A 19,343-nucleotide genomic window follows, 5' to 3' on the forward strand; every position below is an offset into this window, starting at 1 on the left:
GCTGCTAACAGCAGGGGGCGATGAAACATTAGGAACCGAATTTTAGTTCCGTATGCATTAACAACTACGTTAGAATATCTTTTCTTCACTTTATCCGAGAACTTGAAATGTTTTCAAACCTTTTTGATACCCTTTCCAATAAAAGAGCTGTAGTTGCTAATTTTTTAAAAAGATTTTTGTACCCAATAACTATTTGTAATCCTTGCATTATCAATATTTTAAAGCTTATTAATTATTAAATGAAATTATTTATTTTTACACGTTTTTTTTTCTGTCTGTTTTTTATGTGCGTTTAATTCCTTACAATTCTTTGTATTTTAATATCTGAACTATGGCTGTTGACAATGCAATACGTCTGCCTTTTAGGAATGTAATTTATTTTATTTGTTGCAAGCCTACTCTGTATACATTTGTTGACTTTCAATTAAAAAAATGTATCTTGTGTTCGTAACAAAATTGACTGGACTTTAAATGAAATATTTTTTACACATTTCTTCATCAAACTAATAATTCATTCAGAAATGTTAAGTGTTTAAAAATGACTCTGCCTAGTCCAAATACATGCCAAATAATGAGGTTGTCTACTAACATTGCTTTATAACTTTACTCTTTTGTGCAAGGCTTGTAACAAATTAAAAAAGTTATGTAAACCATAACATCAGTACTTCAATGTAAAATTTAAACCCACAAATAGAAAAAGACATTTTAGTACAAAACAGGGGTCTTTATTAACATAATCCTCACATAAGCTACCAGTTTTAGTTCAAGGCAAGTTTACAGTAACAAGTGTCATATGTTGGAGCGTTTAATGGCTGATATTCATCTCGTTCTCCTCATCATCCTCTGTAGAAAATGATGAGAAGCAGATGGGTTCACATTCTAATGTGTTCAGGTTCACCAGACAGGCCGTCTGTGTGCTGCTGAACTCTGGGATTGCTACCAGGAGAACTTCTTGACCTTCAGGTGCTGAAATAACAAAAGAGACAAAAACTATTAAACAAACAGACTGTAGCAAAGCATAGACACATAAGGTTACAAATACTGCATTTAATATATTAACTAAATAGTCTTCTATTCACCTGTGATACGTTTACTTTGGAAGCTGGGAGCATTTCCACTGAAGTACACATGGGGGCAGTCTTCCAGAATAAAGGGATCTTTCTGGTAGAACGGGTAACAACCTGAAGGGTTAACAGAACATTACATTATAAAAGATATATGGAAATATAAGTGCAAATGTTTAATTAGATACTGACAGTGAAGCTTTTATTAAAAAGTTCATTAAACTAAAGAATGATAAATTTATTAAAGAAAGGCTTTTAATCATTGGTCTTTACATTTATTTTTAAGGGAGGGATACACCCTATATGTTTTTGTACTGTATCTGTGTGTCTACAACATAATATTTTTAACTTGTCTTTCACTGTGTGTATATATAAAGCTTATAGTGAGGTTATAATGTGATTCCTTGTACATATTTTGTATTTAATCCTCTTACGTAGTCTCTTATGTATGCACATATAGTCTATACATACATACATACTCTTGCCATAGCCTGCTATTTATTCATAGTACATATATACACATTTGTCATATCTATTTGCACAGTTCTTCTATTTGCACTTCTGGTAGATGCTAAACAACATTTTGTTGGTGTACTTACTATGTAATGACAATAAAGTTGTATCTCTCTATCTATTATAAGGAAGCATAGTAAAAAGGGTTCTAAAACACAAATGTGAAGCCTGCTTTTCTGATGAAACATAACTTCTAAACTGTAATCTAATTGGTGGGACCACTTTTGAAGGTGGAAGAACTTCTGGTTTTGTTACTGGAAAAACGGCATTGAGTGTGAAAACTGCAATGTTAGTTTACCTTGATTAGTTTAAACAGTGTTGAATAAATAACTGCATCACATTCTACGTTTCTTCATCTTATCCTTATGCAGAAACAGAGTCAAAGTAACTAAAGGGTTTACTTTTTAAAGGCGGAGTCCATGATGTTTGAAAGCCAATGTTGATATTTGAAATCACCTAAACAAACACGCCCCTACCCCAATAGAATCTGGACCTTCTGTTGATAGACCCGCCCCACACATACGCAACCCGGCATTTGATTTGATTTGATTGGCTATAAGTGTGTTTTGGTAGTCGGCCCGTCTCCTTTTCCAACGCGTTTTTCAAACATCGTGGACTCCGCCTTTAACCTGGCTATGAGTTATTGAATATAATGGACTTCGTGTGACAAAATCGCTCATCAGCCTTTCTAGCATGTATGATACTGTAGTGTTTACCCATCTTTTTTTCAATGCATGCACTTTTAATCTTTGTACAGTGTTTTTTGAATGTGTTAGCATTTAGCCTAGCCCCATTCATTCCTATGGCTCCAAACAAGTTTTATTTTGTGCCACCACATTTACTTTTGTAACTACTCATGTAACAGTCTTTAAATAGGGAAAACGTGGAAGTGTTTGGTGGCTTCTAAATTCATCCCTGTATGGAACCATAGAAATGAATGAGGCTAGGCTAGCACAGTACAAAGATTAAAAGTGCACACACTGCGCAAAGATAGGTATGTTTTAATTTGTCTAAGTCAAGGTAAGAACATAGTAAAATATTGAAAAACTGTGGTGTTTTCCGTTAAAGTGCTACTGCCCTACAAAGCCAAAGCACAGCAACTACGCATTTGGTCAAAATTGAGTTAAGAGTTGAAATTGGCTTTGTAAGATCTGTTGTGTCTTGTGACAAAGTCTCCTGGTTCAATTTTGTCCAATTTCAGAGAAACGCGTGTGCCAAAATTGCAGTTTGACTGGCTGGTGTAAAATACTTTAAGAGCATTTTTCTCGGTTTCAGTGTTTGTGTAGTTACTGCACTTAGCCTTTGTAGGGCAGTATAGTTTACCTCTAAAAGCATTTTGCTTGAAAGGGCTTTTACCTAAACCCATTTGCAAAATTGTAAAATAATCTATGTAATAAAGTTTATACATTTGTCAATCGCACACTGATGGATAAGTGTATAATGCAATCTAAAGCATTCTGAAAATAAGAAGATGCAAACCCAGTGTGTCTGGAGCGGTGGGAGCCAAATGACGGAGTCTTAGTGTGGTCTCAAGGATCTCCAAGTGATCGTCCACACTGCTGTACTTTGCAATATCACTGACATTCTGTCCTGCTGTGCCCAAGAACCTATGAACACAAAATTATACATACACCTTATTAACTAATCACCAGACCATGATGCAGAATAATAAAGATAGTTAACAGTGTTTACGAGAACTCCCAGTTCACCCACCGGACATCATCTATGATGGCTTGGTATGGGTTGCTGACCAGCTGCAGGGTTGGGTAAGGTACAGACAGAGGAAACATGCAGCGGTGCAGAGGCTGCTGAGGTAGGGTGTAATTTGTTGGGTCATACTGGCCAGGCATGATATCCACAGGTACAGAGGCCTAAATAGGACAAATCATTAAGATTAGAAACACTGAAGTATAAAAAAATAGTATATGGATGACATGACACTAAGAAAACACTAAATATTGCCCTGCCTTGCTGTCTTATAGACTTAAGAGGCAAACAATCCCACAGCACTTACACTTCCCATATCAAGTCCACCATTTAGCACAGAACCAATAAAACCAGGCCTAAAATACTCACTACTAGCTGAACAAGGAGCTCATCCAGCAGCCTGATAGCATCCACACTTGCAGCTTGAGTCTTCTTAGTCAGGTACTTAGCCTTTAGATAAGAAATTAAGATTTATTAAGCAAAGACTACAGAAATATTTCATCAGGTTTGCACTGTCTAAAACGTAAGACCCATTTGCACACCTTTGTTGTGGAGTCTTTGTCTTGGGTGCTCTGACTCAACAGGTTTCCAGCTAATATGACCCTGGAAATGGAAGCTGCTCCATTCTGCTCCCCCTGGTCGCCGAGATGACCGGTTACCATGTCAATCAAAAGCTGCAATCCCATCATGCTGTCTGCTCCGCTGCCGTTCAACCCCAGACCAGAGGCGAGAAGCACAAACCTGAAGCAGCCATAAAAGCAGCCAAAATTACAGATGTAGGGAGGATACAAGAGGTGCCAATTGTCAAAACACCTAATACGATACACAGTTTTGATTAAGCATCTGAAAATGGGTGTGTGTATGTACCTGTCAAAGCTAGGAGGCTTTCTGGTTGCCTGTGGAGGAAGGTCAGCCAAGCAGTAGTCTTCAACAGTAAATTTACCATCGTTTTTCTCAGCACCCATGATGGCAATTACACTTCCTAAAAAATTAATTTCACAACAATAGCATAAAGATTAAGACAAACCTGTGTACACAAGCATACATAACAACATAGGGCACTACACACACACACACACACACACACACACACACACACACACACAGATGCATATGATGACCAACACATTAATGTATACAAGATTTGTTCACTCATACCAGTTACAAATTTAGGTGTGTCTATATTCCCCTCTAGTTTAATCCTCTGCAGTTCATCCTCCAGAATAAGCTCATCTGATTGGCTGATGTATTTTGCACGTGGTGGCTGGGGCAATAAATTGTGCTGAGGATGTACAAAAGTAAAAAACATGAATACATGGCAGACATATAGAGTTCATAATGGCTAATGGTGTTCATGTATTCACCTCCTCACTGATCTCCTTCAGGATGGAGGGCTGCAGCTCCATGTGTTTGAATAAAGTGCCCACTATTATACAGTGCTCACCCATCTGTAGATCGCAAAGCTTTCTTATGGGCACGTCAGAACCTGTAACACAAATTTCCTGATGTAAGAGATCTCTCTTTAAATCTTTAAATGTGCCATTAAAACAGTGATGAATGCCAGATACTGACCCCACTTCTGTATGGCTCTGTTGTTGAGGATTGGTCTCATCTGCATGAGTCTCGTGGCGTAGATGTGCGCGTACTGGCGGCTGAAGCTGCGGTCGCCGATGCGAAAGTGCTCCGAACAGCCGCTGTATGAAGGCTCATGGCGGTCAAACACAGGCTCCTCGTAATTCGGAGGATTTAACAGCGTGTCTTTAGGCACAATCACGTCTGAAAACATGACTGAGGGCACATGTCAAGAAAGAGTCAGGTTATTTTACCGTAACAATGCCCAACGTCACTCTCAATGTTTAGATATCGCATGGTGTGCGCACTTAATTAGCCTTTAAATAAAGTTACATTAAATTACACATTTTTGTCATTTAATATGAACACAAGTTTCACCTTTATGTCTTATAAACACATCGGTTAACCTTACATTAAAAGTCTTACATAAATCATTTTCGTCTAATGTGTGCTAACTACTCAGTAACGTTAGTTTTTAAATATATTGTCTTACCGTATCTCTTATTTGTAACGTTACAATATGTTGTAAATCAGGTTTGATTATGTGGTCATTTAAAGAGAAAAACAGGCCGACCTCTTTTATGTTGATTTTTGGTATCTCCCGCTAAATATTTCACCTACGACCGCAAGTAAATGTGACGCGCTTCCGCCATTCATTCACTCGCCTTCAAAATAAAAGTCACCGTAAACAGAAATATGTGATAAAAGTTCAAAAGAGACTGGCTCTTAGCATAGAGAAATCACTCGATTTTAATAAACACCACATGAATTACTGATTATTTGTATTCATTATAAAAAATAATAACTTAATGACCAAAATGTAAAAATACACAATGCCTATCTGTGTGAGTAAAGAAAGAACAGTACAGCCAATGACAGTCTTTTATATATCAAATTTATTGGGGACATTTACCCAAGAGTCCTTAAAGTACTTATGCATCCCACAAAATGTGATGTTTCCAAGTTGAATTTTACATTTTTGCAACGACATTTTATACAATCACTTCAATAAAAGAGCAATTGAAAACAATGTTAAATCTGACAGTGTGCTGAAAATCTATGACAAAGATGTGTTGTGACAATAAATCATTCACATACTGAATCTCTTAAACACATTATTACTTTGTATTAGATCTCTGCTTAAAAGCACAACACAGGATCTGTGATGTATATAAGCAGGATTACAAGCAATGTTTAACTGTTTAACTGGAACTAAGAAGTGTAGTGAACACCAAAAATAAACTACTTCTTTCTTCCTCCTCTCTCCTTAAGGGCAAGATGAATGACGGATCCATTGTTCATGTTGTAATAAGCCAGAGAGTTGGAATCTTTGATGAAAATACCCTGAAGAAAACAAACACAATATGACATCTTAGGTTTCAAGTACTTTATACTGAATGATTTTATAACTACCCATTAATGAGATCAATATTTCTGAATCAATATTGACCACTGATATTGCATACGCATTACACTACCCTCATACTGCAGTTTCTGTTTTCCAGCAGGCATACCAGTGGCCTCATGAATTTTAACCTTGATGACAGACACCTGTGAAAAAATAATGAACGGTTTATTAACACGAACAGATAATTTTATTAATTCAAAAAGTTTAATTAGTATAAATAAATGTGTCGATGGGCTCAGACACCTGGTCTGTGAGAGGCAAGTTAAAGTTGAGCACTTGACCACTGAGCTTCCATTCGGTCTTGTCTTGCATGTTGGGTACCTGCACCTTAACTGCAACAGGTCCCTAAAAAGAAAACAAAAAATAAGCACTAAATAATTATTTATAATTCACATGAGACACCTTGATTTTATTTACTGCTCCTGCTAAGTCCACCTTGAAGTTTGTTACATCAGTGTTTACCTTGTTCCTACGCAAGAACTCTTCTTCTGGAATCAGGTTGTCCTCAGTCTTCATCTTCTTGCTGGAGGGTTCATCATCGTGAGGAGGTGGAGGGTGAGAAGGAGGATGTGGGGCGGAAACACTACTGGGAGGTTGAGGAACCGGTGGAGCAGGTACAAACGCTATTTAACACAGAAAAAAAGAGTGCTTTACAAACATCACAAAATTAGCCAACATAATAACCACTGTTTTGTTATTTAAGACACTCACCAGTAGGAACCACCATAGGTGGAGGTCTGGGTGCCATGATGTGTGGTGCGGGGGGTGGCATGGGCACAACATTGATGCGGGGGGCGTGCAGCATGGGCGGCATGGGGGCCAGAACCTGCCCGGGGGCCAGACGCACCACAGGGGCCACTGGGGGACGGGGTATGACCGGAACAGCCGGAAGCAAGGTGGTCCGCACTGGGGGCGCCATCTGAAAAACAAATGCATATTAAATACGACCAAATTCAAAGTTATGATAAGTTTATTTTGTATTTGTCACAATCAAATCCATCTTCATAAATTCTGATACAGAATGAGACTCATAACAGGTGTGGGTCCAGGCATGGTGTTGACTGGTGGGCTGGGTTTGGGCATACTGGGGGCTGCTGAGAGCAGAGGTTGCTGTGGCATCTCATTGGGCTTGCTTGGACCGATCTTTTCCTTGGTGTCGTCCTCTTGCACCAGACCTTTAGCTTTATGGATGGCCTCAATCTGCTCCTGCAGGGTGATGTTAGCCTGAGCCGCCTGTTGGGTACGAGCCATACTGCCCGAGTGACCATCCCATGTGACCTGAAGATGAGGAATTAGGTGTTAGCTAAGCACTCGAAAAGTGGACCACATCCACCAGATCACTACAAACAAGTATGTACCTACATATAACTACCACATCTGCCTTACCTTCTCCTCTGGTTTCTGTATCTCCTCCTCTCCAATCTTCTTACCAATGGCCGTTTCTTCCACACCGAAGATATCGGTACGTCTCTCGGCCAGCTGTTTCAGGCTGCTCTCGATGTCCAGGCCGGGAGCGTACACCTCCTCCTCGATCTGACGCTCGCGGATGCTTCGGTCACGCTGCTCCAGCCAGCGCGGGTCCAGCAGTCCGATGCGCATGTGCTCCTGCATCTTACTGGCTGGGATCCTCTCACCGGTAATTGGCGAGATGAGGTATTCATCAGAGGTGGTGACAGGAGCTTGAGGCTTAGAGGCTTAAAAGAAAATAGATAGGTTGGAATGGAAAATCGAAGAGTAATAAACAATAAAAAATATTAACTGTTTGGGACTGATATTGTCAATGTGTTTATAAAAAGATATTGTCGATTTCTTACCCTTGGGGTCGTAATCTCTGCGAATAATAACATGGTCTGGGGTGGGGGGCAGAGGAGGTGGCAGAGGGTTATCAGGAGGCAGAGGAGCCTTCACACCATCTTCATCTTCATCAGAGCCCTATTAAGAAAGGAAGAACACATTGTAGTCAGTCACGGAGCAATAAACGAGTAATATATTTCTAAAAGTTGCTTATTTACACTGATACACGTTTATATAACATCTCTAATGTCTGATATAATTTTAGCAACCCGGTCGTCTCACCTCGTCCATGTCCTGCAGTTGTGTGTCTTGGTCCATCTGAGAGGTATGTCCATCTTGTCTGGTCTCCCTCTCATCCTCTTCATCTTCACTTTCTACCTCCATCTCAACCTCCTCGCTCTCTCCGAACTTCTCATAGCGCTCCTGGATCAAGATACGAGCACCCAGTTCCTCAGGGGTCGTAGGAGGAGGGAAATTACCTGCAATGTGTAAACATCTTCTTCATTATCATACATCAAATGTGAGATCTGTATTTGTAATGATCACACCAACGCTCTTGAAACCAAGAAAATTAAGATAATGCTCACCCTGTTCATGAGGCTGAAAGTCCACAGTCTCCACTACCACAAAATCATGCCAGTCTATCTGAGCATAAGCCACTCGCTCCTTCTCTCGCTCCTCTTCTTCCTTCTTTCGCTCTCTTTCCTGAAATTTGGCCCACTCCACACGATGTCTCACCTGACAAAGAACAAAGAAGAGAGATCCATCATTACGTCAATCTGATCTCTGTGATTATCTTTCTTGTGACTGTCATGCCATTATGATAACATTTAATGCATCACACAGGCAAATTCCTTATTGCATAAACATAATACACCAACTCCACACCATCCATTTATTATGTACTTTGTATGCATTTTATAGTTACCTGGTCCAGGACATCAGGAGGATTCTCTGCTTCCTTCTTCAATTTTATCAGAAGACCTTTTGGGGGGATCAGAACCTGAAGGCAAACAAAATATTTTAATTAATTGACTGTCACACTTAAATAACTATTTTTTTTACCCATGAAACTATTCTTTATTTAACTATGCATGTTTGCCAGTATTACTGCTGTACCTTTGTGTACTGCTCGACCAGTTTGGTAAAGTAGTTGAACAAGCTGTGCTGAGGTCGCAGGAAGTCAAACTGGTAGTTCCTCTGCTCCTTTTGCATCAGCTGCGTCAGAAACTGACGACCATTTCGGGCGACAAACTGTGCGGTCAGCTTCACCACATCCAGATCAAAGGCGGAGATGGAGGGAGGATCGGCCATGAACTCATACTCAGGTGGAGGCTCCTTGGGTACCATGCTTTCATGAATAACCTGCGCTTGAACCTAAGAACACAAGCCCACAATTTATCAGCTCTTAATAACAGATCAATCTATGAACATTTTAACATGAATGTTTTTTTCCCCTTAACTTAATTCATTTTAAAGTCACTAAACAACGCTAAGATGTTGCATTTAAAGTCAATAGCAGGTTCCTGACCTTCTGAGGAAGCTGTTGTGATGATGCTTGTTGTTGCATGACTTTAGGGACCGCTGCGGACGGTTCCTGAGCTTTACCCTCCTTGAATTCATTGACCTTGTGGCGGTAGTAGGCATGATAAGGGTCGGTAGGGTTGAGGAAGTTGAATTTCGGGTTGTTGATCTCATTCTGTCGAATTCTGGCTTCAAACTCTGGTCCATTTCTTAGAATGAAAGGAAAGTTGTTTATTAATACGTGTAACAAGAGAACAACAATGAAACTTTGCATTACATAAAATGCATGACGTCATACCTGGCCACAAAGCTAGCTGTCTTGTCAACAATGTTTCGGACTTCAGGAGGTGGGTAGATGATTCCCACGATGGGCTTCGTGGCTGGAGTCTCTTCTTTCTGCTCATCGGGCTATTCATTAAAACATTATGATAAGCTGTTTGGTGCGCTACGCAATGCCTCACATACAAAGCTTTATTACACACATATTTTTATAGTATTGCAAAAATACATGAATTCAAGAACTATGTTAATGCAATAAAAATATATTTATTTATGAATTATAATGGAGATTTTAACTGGACAAAGTTTAAACAGTACTATGATATACGTGAAGTCTATCCACTCTATTTATTACAGTATATTCCTTTCACTGTAAACATTATGAATTACGATCATGTTTGTATGCTTATGTGAAACAAACATGAGAAAAACAATATAAAACAGACACATATTTAAAGTAATATCTCTAAAACAAATAAATGGTGAACTAGTTTGCATCCTACCTTGTTGTTTGGCTCCGGCTGCACGATCTGCACAGGCCCAGGCGGCATGACTGCAACTCCACACGCGCTTCTCTGTCTGAATCAAACACACTAAAACAATACAAAAAGATTTTTGTTGGTGGAGTGTGATTTGTTATATAAAAGCAATAGAGTCGTAAAAATTGTGAATTTAGGTACACGGGTTAACTTTACTAACCTCTCGGATGGCGCCAACACAACAGCCACACAACAGAACCGACAGCAAAAGAAATCACTTCCGGTATCAAGGTGACGGGGAATTGTGGGAAATGATGTTCAAGCGAGGACGTGTGTTCGACTTTAACCAGCGCTGCGCAGTCTGTCCGTTATGTGACATAAATGTACCGCGAGAGCGAGTCGACAGCTCCGCGTTTGAATCGCTCTCGCGATACTTTGTTATCAGACCCAAATTGATCTGCGCGGTTCCGCATGATGTATGAGATGTAATGATACAGTCTACAAGTAACCATGGAGATCTGATGTAAATACATCTAATGCTCATCTTATTGTTGTGGCAATTCCTAAAGAAAGTCACGTTTCAAGGCCTGTGCTGGTCTGTTGGACAATGACGCATCTTTTAGGTCGTCAGGACTGTATCGAGAGTCTTCGGAGAGATCTTATTGATTTACAGGGAGGAGTTCTGGATGTTTTCTCAGAGACTGGACCTGTACTTTTCCCATCATGGAAGTTTCCCGATAAACTGTCATGTAATCTGGATCTGGTCAAGCTTTTGGGAGAGTATGATTATATAGATGGCGAGGAAGAGTTCAGTCAGCACTCACATATAGTTTTACTAGAGCTGGTAGTGGACAGGTAAGTTAGGAAAGTTTAATATCTAAAATATTTATTTTATTAAATATGATTAATTTCTTAGAGTTTCATTAGTAGGTCATTAGGAAGCATTTGTGACACGTAGTATGTATATTCAATGCATTTAAATATGTATATTTGTATATTAATACAATGAATAGAAGTTTTACAACATCCCTAACTATTTAAGGTAGCCTATGCATTATAAAATTATATTTTTTGCTTTTATTAATGAAGTTGATGTTGAAAATGTATGTTCCTCATATGATTTTAAGTATTTATGTGTGTGACTCAGGTTAATGCTTCTACTTCAGAGTTTTAATGTTCATGCCGAGCAATTGCTTGGGAAGCAGAGAGCTTTATCATCTGGTCAAAATGGTGCTCCTCTTTCTATTGGTCCTTTGGTTAAACTTTATTGGAAAAATTTACTTGAACTTGGTCATCCGCAAGTTCAAAGGGTAAGAAGACTGGTTAACTTCTATTATAGATCTACATTATCTATTATATAGCATTTAACTAGAACTTTAACATTTTTGCTGTAATGATGCACTGAAACAAACATAAACATCAAATTTATTTTCCTAAATTCATTCATTTGGCAACAAGCTAAAGTTCACTGGCACAATCTGATCTGTTTTTGCAGAGTATCAGTAATATACCTGAACACAGTCCTGAAACAACGCCAAGCACTTCTTCCATGAAAACACACCAAACACAGAGCACTTCTATGATTAGCACCAATTCAAGCACTCCAGGTTTCACTTCCAACAGTAGAAGAGCATCTACCGTATGTTCCTCTGTGTCATGCATCTCATCATCTAGCCACACTGTGAGCTGTCAGACCTCAGTGTCAAAGCCTGTGTCCTGTGAGACCTGTGCTTGTGTGCACGCGAGTATGAAGGAAACGGGTGAAGCTGTAATATCTCTGTGCCAGTCTCTGGGGTTGCCTTGCTCCCTGAAGGACCTGCTGGTGAACATGGATGAACCACTGAAGCTGGGTCACTTATCTGCATGTGATGTGTCTCAGTGGGCGAGTGAGCAGCGTAGAGATATGAGCCGTGTGGGAAAACATGTCCTGGAGGTGAGGGGTTGAATTTGGTAGTTACATAATAAATAATATGTATAAATAATATGTCTGTCCACCAATGTCATTTTGTTTAAAGGGACATTCCACTTCAGCTGATCTCCGAGTCTGGCGCTTCCACTTTTAGCATAGCTTAGCATAATCCATTAAATCTGATTAGACCATTAGCATCACGCAAAAAAATAACCAAAAAGGTTAGCTATTTTTCCTATTTAAAACTTGACTTAAGTTGCGATTTTCTAGGCAGATATGTCATAGGACTATACTCTCATTCTGGCATAATAATTAAGGACTTTCAGCTGTAACATGGCTGCAGGAGGCGCAATGATATTATTCAGCAGCCAAAAATAGTCCCCTTAGTAATTTTCAATGGCAGGGGACTATTTTCGGGTAGTATGTAATATCACTACGACTGCTGCAGCCATGTTACATCAGCAAAGTCCTTGAATATTACGCCAGAATGAGAGTATAGTTCCTAGCCATATCTGCCTAGAAAATCACAACTTTTAATTTTCTGTCGGTCTTAGTACACGATGTAACTATTATGCCCATTTTAACAAGATGTAATATAAGTCTCAGGTGTGCCTAGAGTGTGTGTGTGAAGTTTTAGCTTCACAAATAGATCATTTGTTATAGCATGACCCTTTTTGGGTGGAAGCAAAAAAGCGCTGTTTTCATCTTTTGGTTAGAAATAGATATAAGACAATAGTCTGTTTAGCTGCATTTAGCTCTACAATATGCTAAAACACACATTTAGAAAAGTTTTTTGGTAAAATTAACCAGTCAGTCAGTGCCCATGGGTGGGGCTTTGTTTGTGTGACATCACATTAAAGGGGTCATAGCGTGAAATTTTTCCATGTTTAAGTGCTATAATTGGGTCCACACAGTGCTTCTATCAATCTGTAAAACGTGATAAAGATCAACCCAGTAACTTTGTTTTGGTAAGCCATTTTTTGCAAGCATGTGAAAGAGGTTGTTCAGATTTCCCTGTTTTGTGAGGTAGGTAGCAAGGCCAATTACAATAATACCGCCCCTTAATCTGCACTATCCAACCATGGCACTGCCATTTAGTGCAGAAAGAAAGAGAGAGAGAAAAAAATATTTGAAAGCACAATTGAGTTTCAATTTCAACAAACCACCATCATTGCGATTAGTGTCTGCATTTTATAAGCTCATCTTTGCAAAACGGCACATTTTTGCTCAGACCTACAAAATGGAAATTTTAACATCCTATTAAATTATCTGTGGTGTATTTTGAGCTAAAACTTCACATAAGCACTCTGGGGGCACCAAAGACTTATTTTACATCTTTAAAAAATATATCATAATATGACACCTTTAACAAGAGAATCAAAACAGCATGTCTAATGAGAATGCTGCGGTTTAATGTGGATTAAAAAGGAGTGGGTTGATTTATTTCATTGTAGGGTTGTTGTGTTCACACACTGCCAGCACAGTTATGTCTAAACACCTTGTAAACATGGATTTTGCATAAAAGGTTCCCCTTTAAAATCAAGATGTATTAGTCAACTGTCAATTGTCATATGCTGATTAAGTGTCCATAATGATAACCACTGTATAAAGTACAGTATACAGTATTTTTATGATAAAGATATTAAATGTTACACAAATATTAATAAATTATGATGTATTTAACATTGTACGGTACTTTACCTCCTAAAGTACTTTATTGAGTACCTGGTAATTTTTGTTTTGGTATTTTTTGTGGTTGTACCCATTTTGGTTAATTTACAGTATGTTAAATTTCACTCATGCTTAATATGAATTTAAGGTGAGAGAAACTGTGGAGCCACTGAAAAAGAAACTAAAAGAGACCGAGATTGAACGAGAGAATGTAAGAAAGCAGCTAACAGAGACAGTTTTCAGAGAGAAGGAACAGAGGAGGAGAACGGAGGAGGAGTGGGAGCGCAGAATGAAGGAGGTGAAGGCCACAGGAGAGGGAGCTGTGAAGAAACTAAAGCAGGAACAGGAGGAGTTAAAGAGAGGTGGGTACCCAAGTCTGAAACTAATGTAAAATCATACCTAAATTAACTGAAATAATCTGTAATTTTACATGTTATCAGGTATGATGTTGTTGGAGGACAAAAATACTGAATTGACAGCAGAAGTAAATTCGCAAACAGAGGCAATACAGAGTCTTGGTAAGTAGGGCATCATCATTAAAGTACTGTATGAAACAGTGGAACTGGAATAAAATCTGAATGACCTATTACCTAGATTAAGTTTGTTGCAGTATCAGTGCAGGCATCCGTAATAGTCAAAGCTAATAATGTGGTCTACAAGAGTAAGTTTTGGGATGGTAATAGATTCTGTACTGATCCATATCTGTATAGAACGTGAGAGAGCATCATTAAAGGAAGAAGTTCTCCATCTGCATTCACTGGAGACCATGTTAAGAGAGGTGGAGGAAAGAAAGGAAAACCTGGAGAAGGAGCTCAGAAGCACACAGGCACTGTTAGATAAAGAAAAAGCCAAGTCCCATAGCGTGCAACGACAGTATGAGGTGTGTATTAGCATATACATATTTCTTGCGTATGTTTGATTTTAAAAGTGTATGAAAAAGTGTACCTAAGTTCTTGCGTTCAATTCTTGCATAGGCGCTACAGGTGAAACAACATGCTCTGTGTAAGCGTGTAGATGTTCTGGTCCAGCAGACTGATGATCTACAGAGTAGTCTTGAAGAATGTGAGGACGAAAAAGTTGAACTTGCTGATAAACTCACACAGATTATACAAGAAAAGGACTCACTTCAAGAGCAACTCACACAGCAACAGGTAAAGCATGTAGACACAGTCACTAAGTGTGTCATTTCTGACCCAGTCTTCTTCCTTGCCCAGTCCCAAACCATTGCCCAAATCGTACGCCACTGGTTGAGCTATTGTTGTCTTATAATATAATATTTAAAAGAAGATTTTCACATATTTCTTTCTTTGTAGTCCACATGTAGTTCACTTTGTATGGAGAAAGAGAAACAGCAAGTAGAAATCTCAGAACTAGAGAAGAGTGTGTCTCATCTGAAAGAGATGTTAGCACAAGCCGCCCAGAGAGAGAGGATACTGGTGGCCTTTCCTGAACTGAACCCTAATCCACAAGCAAAACCTCTAAGTAAGAAATCTGAAGAAAATAAAAAACACAAATCTATACTACTGTAACAACAATATCTATCTGTCTTTCACAGCTACAGGTGATGTGATGTGTGATATGGAGCAACAGTTGAAAGCAAATTCACTGAGGATCAGGGTTCTGGAGCAGGAGAACGCCTCCCTGAACAGCAGTCTTGCCAGATTGAAAGACATTCAATGCAGAGGATACGAACCAGGATCTTCAGACTGTGGAGATGCAGAGATGGACAGAGGCAGTGAAGCTGCAGATATTAGATCGCTGGACAACCCCACCACCTCTTCTTCCACCTCCCCTTCCTCCATACTTCATCATCAGACGCTCTGCCTCTCTCTCAATCAAGATGCAGGAGAAACGTATATGAAAATCCGCCATGCTGCCAGCATCCGGTCTGCAGGCACACGCCGCAGGAGGAAGTGATGTCACTTAATGGATTAAAGTGACTTGTATTTAATTCATTTGTATAACATTGATCATACATTGTACAGTACATTTGGCATTTCACATGAAAAAATGTGTTTAAAAAATGATTGAACTTTTCTTGTAAGTCAATGAGTTTAATGCTTGCACTGAAAAACTGTCACTTTTCAACCCAGTATGATGCAAAAAGAAGCTGATTGACAAATTATTCGTTTTTTTATTTACAAATTGTTCATATAATATTAATTTAAGCATTCATTTAAATATAATTCGGTTTTTATTTATGATAAAGAAATATAATATTATGGTAAATTGTGTTAATTTTTTTGTTAACACTGTCATACACTCTCCAGGCCATACACATTTAACATTATATACGTAGACACCTCATGACGTGCTGGAACGCATCAAGCGGCGGCGCCATATTGGATGGGTCTCCTCACTGTACGCTAGCACCAGAGTCAATGGGAGTTAACGGAAAGAAAGCAACTATGCCCGTTTTTTGTCCAGCTTACTGTTGCAATAACCTGTGCAGTATTGATTACAGATCACATGGGATTACATTTCACAAGTAAGATTGAACAATCAATTTGGTTATTTTACGTTATTATTTATAATATTATGTCAATGTTCAGCAGGAACTGGTACTCTCTCTCATGATCTCTCGCTTTTTTTTCTTCACATTTGATACAGGCATGAGGAGGCAATGGAAAGTTGCTATAAAACGGGGGGGGGGGGGGGGTTTGTTGTGACAGAGTCGTCAAAGCTCTGTAGCAAAGAGAACAAGAGGGGAAACTCTGATTCGTTTTTGGCAACAGCCACTAGATGGCGCTTCAATGCAAACCGTGTGAAAATCCGGTAAAAATGAGGGGAGTTATGATTATTCCTCATTAGAAATGAATGCAAGGGAGCGCAATGGAGACCCATCCAAGATGGCGGCCGCGCGATACGTTAGCTCCAATAGGCAGCTCAGTCTACGAGGTGTCTACGTATATAATGTCTATGGGCATACAGCCACCTCCTGAATAAAACCGAAAGTAAAATGATCTTGGGCAGGGCCGTCAGATATCACATTACCGGCTGATTTATTTGTTCCCGCGCTTTACAAAGTTTGAATCTGGCCAACTGTAGGCACGAAAAATCTTTTTAAAAAACACGTCATGGTGGGCGCCTCGTGCATGTGCGCTCTGCTTCTAAAGCTCATTAAATGTCATTATTGAGGAGAAATATTTTAACCCGCGGTCTTAGTTCAGCAATTTGGATTCTGCGTAAGTATAGTTTACATCATATATGGCATTATAATAAACACCAATTTGTATGCATTTCTACGTCTACCGCATATGTTATCTAACGTTATCAGGCTACAATTGATCACGAGTCCTGCAGTCTTTTCTTTCTTTTATGCAAAGAAATATATTATGCCTGCATGTTTAGGCCACTGTAAGATCCGACCGTGTGATGATGCCGATGTTATTTATCCTGTAACGTTAGTGGTTCTCAAACTTTTTTGGCTGAAGTACCCCTTTTTATGATTTTTTCAAGCCGAGTACCCCTTAACCAGACAACAACATTTAACGTTAGCTTTAAAATACAGTGAAATGAGTGAGACATTATATATCTGATGCCCCAGAGCAGGTTTATTGCTTATTCGTATTCATCACGAAACTGGTGGTGTTTTTGAGGCTCTGGTTTGTTTTTTTTTCTTTTTAGCATCCTCTCCTAAATTATTTCGCGGATTCAGGTCTCAATAAATACTGTTAAAGATCTTAGTACTGAACATATATTAACAAAAGGTTTAAACTTACAGCAGTAAGCAGTAACAATGTAGCAAAGTATAAACTGCAACAGGGGCGTAGCAAGCTTTTCAAAAGTGTGGGGGATGGATAACATTTTAAATTTGATATAAACACACCAGAAACACGCGTATGTGCACCTGGGATGGAATTAAGCACCACCCATGATACAAACACATCCTCTCTTCTCTCATAGACCTCTTTCTCAAACTGTAAAATTCATTTTTCATTGCTCACCTGTGAAACTTTCTGTGCCTCTCTCTCTCTTTAAACTGATGCCTCCAGCAACCTCATCTCCTAAACAAGGGTGCAGTGATAAAGGAATAAGGCTGTGGTACTAGCAAACCTTAGTGAAACTTAAAAAGTAATATATTAAATTAATGCAAAAATATATAATGGTAATAGGCTTCTGTTGTTTAATGTCAACATTTATCAACGTCCAGCTTTCAACTTCACTTACAGGATTTCTCTTGAAAAAGGTGTCAATCTTCTCCTGCCTCTTTCTTTTCTGTATCTTATTTATACTGCGTGACAAAAAGATAATGGTAAGCTTGATAGTGACATGGGTCTGACAGGACTGTGACTGCTAAATTTTGCTACTTGTGCCCTGAAAAGCTTTTTCTCTGGTGGTCTAAATAATGTAACAATTTACCGTTTTTACATTAAAATAATATAGGCTACACCTTTCTTTCATTGTTTGCATAAGTTACCTGTTGAAGAACTATGTCATCATTTCTCATTTTTTCTCCTCAACAAGTACAATCATACACAACAGGTAGTATTAACAAAGTATTCAGCTAATCAACAAACAATGCTCAAAATATCAAATCGATTGCACTAGGAATAAACCCATAAATACACTGCTAAACAATTGCAATCTATCCCTCATCCTCGTCAATTTAGCCAGCTGCTGAACAATAACCCAATTAGCATTAGTCCCAATACACATCAAGCTTATTCAAAAACCTCAAAAGCATACATAGAGTTATTTAAGTGTTTAATAAAGTTTTTTAAACACTCATTCAAAGTCTGAAAAATGGAGATGTAAATAAACAAAGTTCCCGCCTCCTCAGCGCGAGCTGACGGAGCTGACCGATCAATCTAACCCACCAAGAGAGGCGGGACTTAAGGCAGAACAGCCAATCATCAGCCGGTAATACTCAAAGCTGGCGTCATGTTTGAGAGGGGAGGGGGGAGAAGGGCAGCGCAATAGCATCCAGCTGCAGCCCCGCAGACTCACCTCCGACTAGACACCAGTGGCTGGACACCAGTGGATAGACAGCCTACGTCATTTCCGTTTCGCGGCTAATTTCCGTTTTTACCGCTGGATGAACAGCAATTTTATTTCATATTTTTACCTCTGGATAGACAGCATATTTATTTTATATTTTCACCTCTTGATAGACAGCATATTTATTTTCGGTTTTCACCAGACATTCTTTGCAGGCTTAATTGCACACGTCTTTTCCGTATTGTAATTTTACTTTAATGACTTAAAATATGTAATATAAAATCTGTGTGCAAATTGAAATATGATCTTTATCATATCTCTTTACATAAAACAATTCTTAATAATATGCTTAATATTATAACATCAATAATTCATGCAAACTGCATTCACAAGAACCACCTTGAAAATATATATTGTTCAGATCATTTCACTATTTTTTGTGACTTAAATTCAGCCTAGATCAATGGACTATAACGTTTTGT

General features: G+C 38.8%; 3 protein-coding genes across 3 annotated transcripts; 1 reads left to right on the plus strand and 2 right to left on the minus strand.

The window, feature by feature from the left end:
• Nucleotides 1–703: 703 nt before the first annotated feature.
• pold2 (polymerase (DNA directed), delta 2, regulatory subunit) lies at nt 704–5,513 on the minus strand. Its single transcript, XM_055168178.2, has 11 exons — nt 5,350–5,513; nt 4,857–5,072; nt 4,649–4,770; nt 4,443–4,566; nt 4,152–4,266; nt 3,827–4,025; nt 3,654–3,734; nt 3,291–3,448; nt 3,057–3,184; nt 1,080–1,181; nt 704–966 (listed from the first exon to the last, which is right to left on the minus strand). The coding sequence occupies exons 2-11, from the start codon at nt 5,068–5,070 to the stop codon at nt 806–808; spliced, it is 1,404 nt and encodes a 467-aa protein (XP_055024153.2). The 5' UTR covers nt 5,071–5,072; nt 5,350–5,513; the 3' UTR covers nt 704–805.
• Nucleotides 5,514–5,729: 216 nt separating this feature from the next.
• sf3a1 (splicing factor 3a, subunit 1) lies at nt 5,730–10,525 on the minus strand. The gene is made up of 15 exons (XM_073867643.1): nt 10,365–10,525; nt 9,881–9,990; nt 9,590–9,791; nt 9,178–9,435; nt 8,987–9,061; nt 8,646–8,796; nt 8,341–8,537; nt 8,079–8,196; nt 7,651–7,958; nt 7,294–7,542; nt 6,976–7,180; nt 6,727–6,887; nt 6,508–6,609; nt 6,332–6,407; nt 5,730–6,196 (listed from the first exon to the last, which is right to left on the minus strand). The coding sequence occupies exons 1-15, from the start codon at nt 10,410–10,412 to the stop codon at nt 6,099–6,101; spliced, it is 2,358 nt and encodes a 785-aa protein (XP_073723744.1). The 5' UTR covers nt 10,413–10,525; the 3' UTR covers nt 5,730–6,098.
• A 181-nt stretch (nt 10,526–10,706) lies between these two features.
• ccdc157 (coiled-coil domain containing 157) lies at nt 10,707–16,026 on the plus strand. Its single transcript, XM_055168177.2, has 9 exons — nt 10,707–11,195; nt 11,488–11,650; nt 11,836–12,273; nt 14,069–14,282; nt 14,361–14,438; nt 14,631–14,800; nt 14,895–15,071; nt 15,234–15,402; nt 15,476–16,026. Exons 1-9 carry the CDS (start codon nt 10,948–10,950, stop codon nt 15,835–15,837), a joined length of 2,019 nt encoding a protein of 672 aa, XP_055024152.2. The 5' UTR covers nt 10,707–10,947; the 3' UTR covers nt 15,838–16,026.
• The last annotated feature ends 3,317 nt before the right edge of the window (nt 16,027–19,343 follow it).

Source organism: Misgurnus anguillicaudatus, chromosome 5 (genome assembly GCF_027580225.2).
Source record: "Misgurnus anguillicaudatus chromosome 5, ASM2758022v2, whole genome shotgun sequence".
Taxonomy (NCBI): Eukaryota; Metazoa; Chordata; class Actinopteri; order Cypriniformes; family Cobitidae; genus Misgurnus; species Misgurnus anguillicaudatus.

What these genes read in the sequence shown, in the direction of transcription:
- pold2 (XM_055168178.2), bottom strand. Translation starts at nt 5,070, where the DNA reads ATGTTTTCAGACGTGATTGTGCCTAAAGACACGCTGTTAAATCCTCCG. An exon ending in TGAAGGAGATCAGTGAGGAG is followed by an intron (nt 4,567 to 4,648) that starts GTGAATACATGA and finishes GTACATCCTCAG; the next exon opens with CACAATTTATTGCCCCAGCC. An exon ending in CACACCTAAATTTGTAACTG is followed by an intron (nt 4,267 to 4,442) that starts GTATGAGTGAAC and finishes TTAATTTTTTAG; the next exon opens with GAAGTGTAATTGCCATCATG.
- sf3a1 (XM_073867643.1), bottom strand. Translation starts at nt 10,412, where the DNA reads ATGCCGCCTGGGCCTGTGCAGATCGTGCAGCCGGAGCCAAACAACAAG. An exon ending in CACAACAGCTTCCTCAGAAG is followed by an intron (nt 9,436 to 9,589) that starts GTCAGGAACCTG and finishes TTGTGTTCTTAG; the next exon opens with GTTCAAGCGCAGGTTATTCA. An exon ending in CAGAGATTACGACCCCAAGG is followed by an intron (nt 7,959 to 8,078) that starts GTAAGAAATCGA and finishes TTTTCTTTTAAG; the next exon opens with CCTCTAAGCCTCAAGCTCCT.
- ccdc157 (XM_055168177.2), top strand. Translation starts at nt 10,948, where the DNA reads ATGACGCATCTTTTAGGTCGTCAGGACTGTATCGAGAGTCTTCGGAGA. An exon ending in CTAGAGCTGGTAGTGGACAG is followed by an intron (nt 11,196 to 11,487) that starts GTAAGTTAGGAA and finishes TGTGTGACTCAG; the next exon opens with GTTAATGCTTCTACTTCAGA. An exon ending in GCGTGCAACGACAGTATGAG is followed by an intron (nt 14,801 to 14,894) that starts GTGTGTATTAGC and finishes ATTCTTGCATAG; the next exon opens with GCGCTACAGGTGAAACAACA.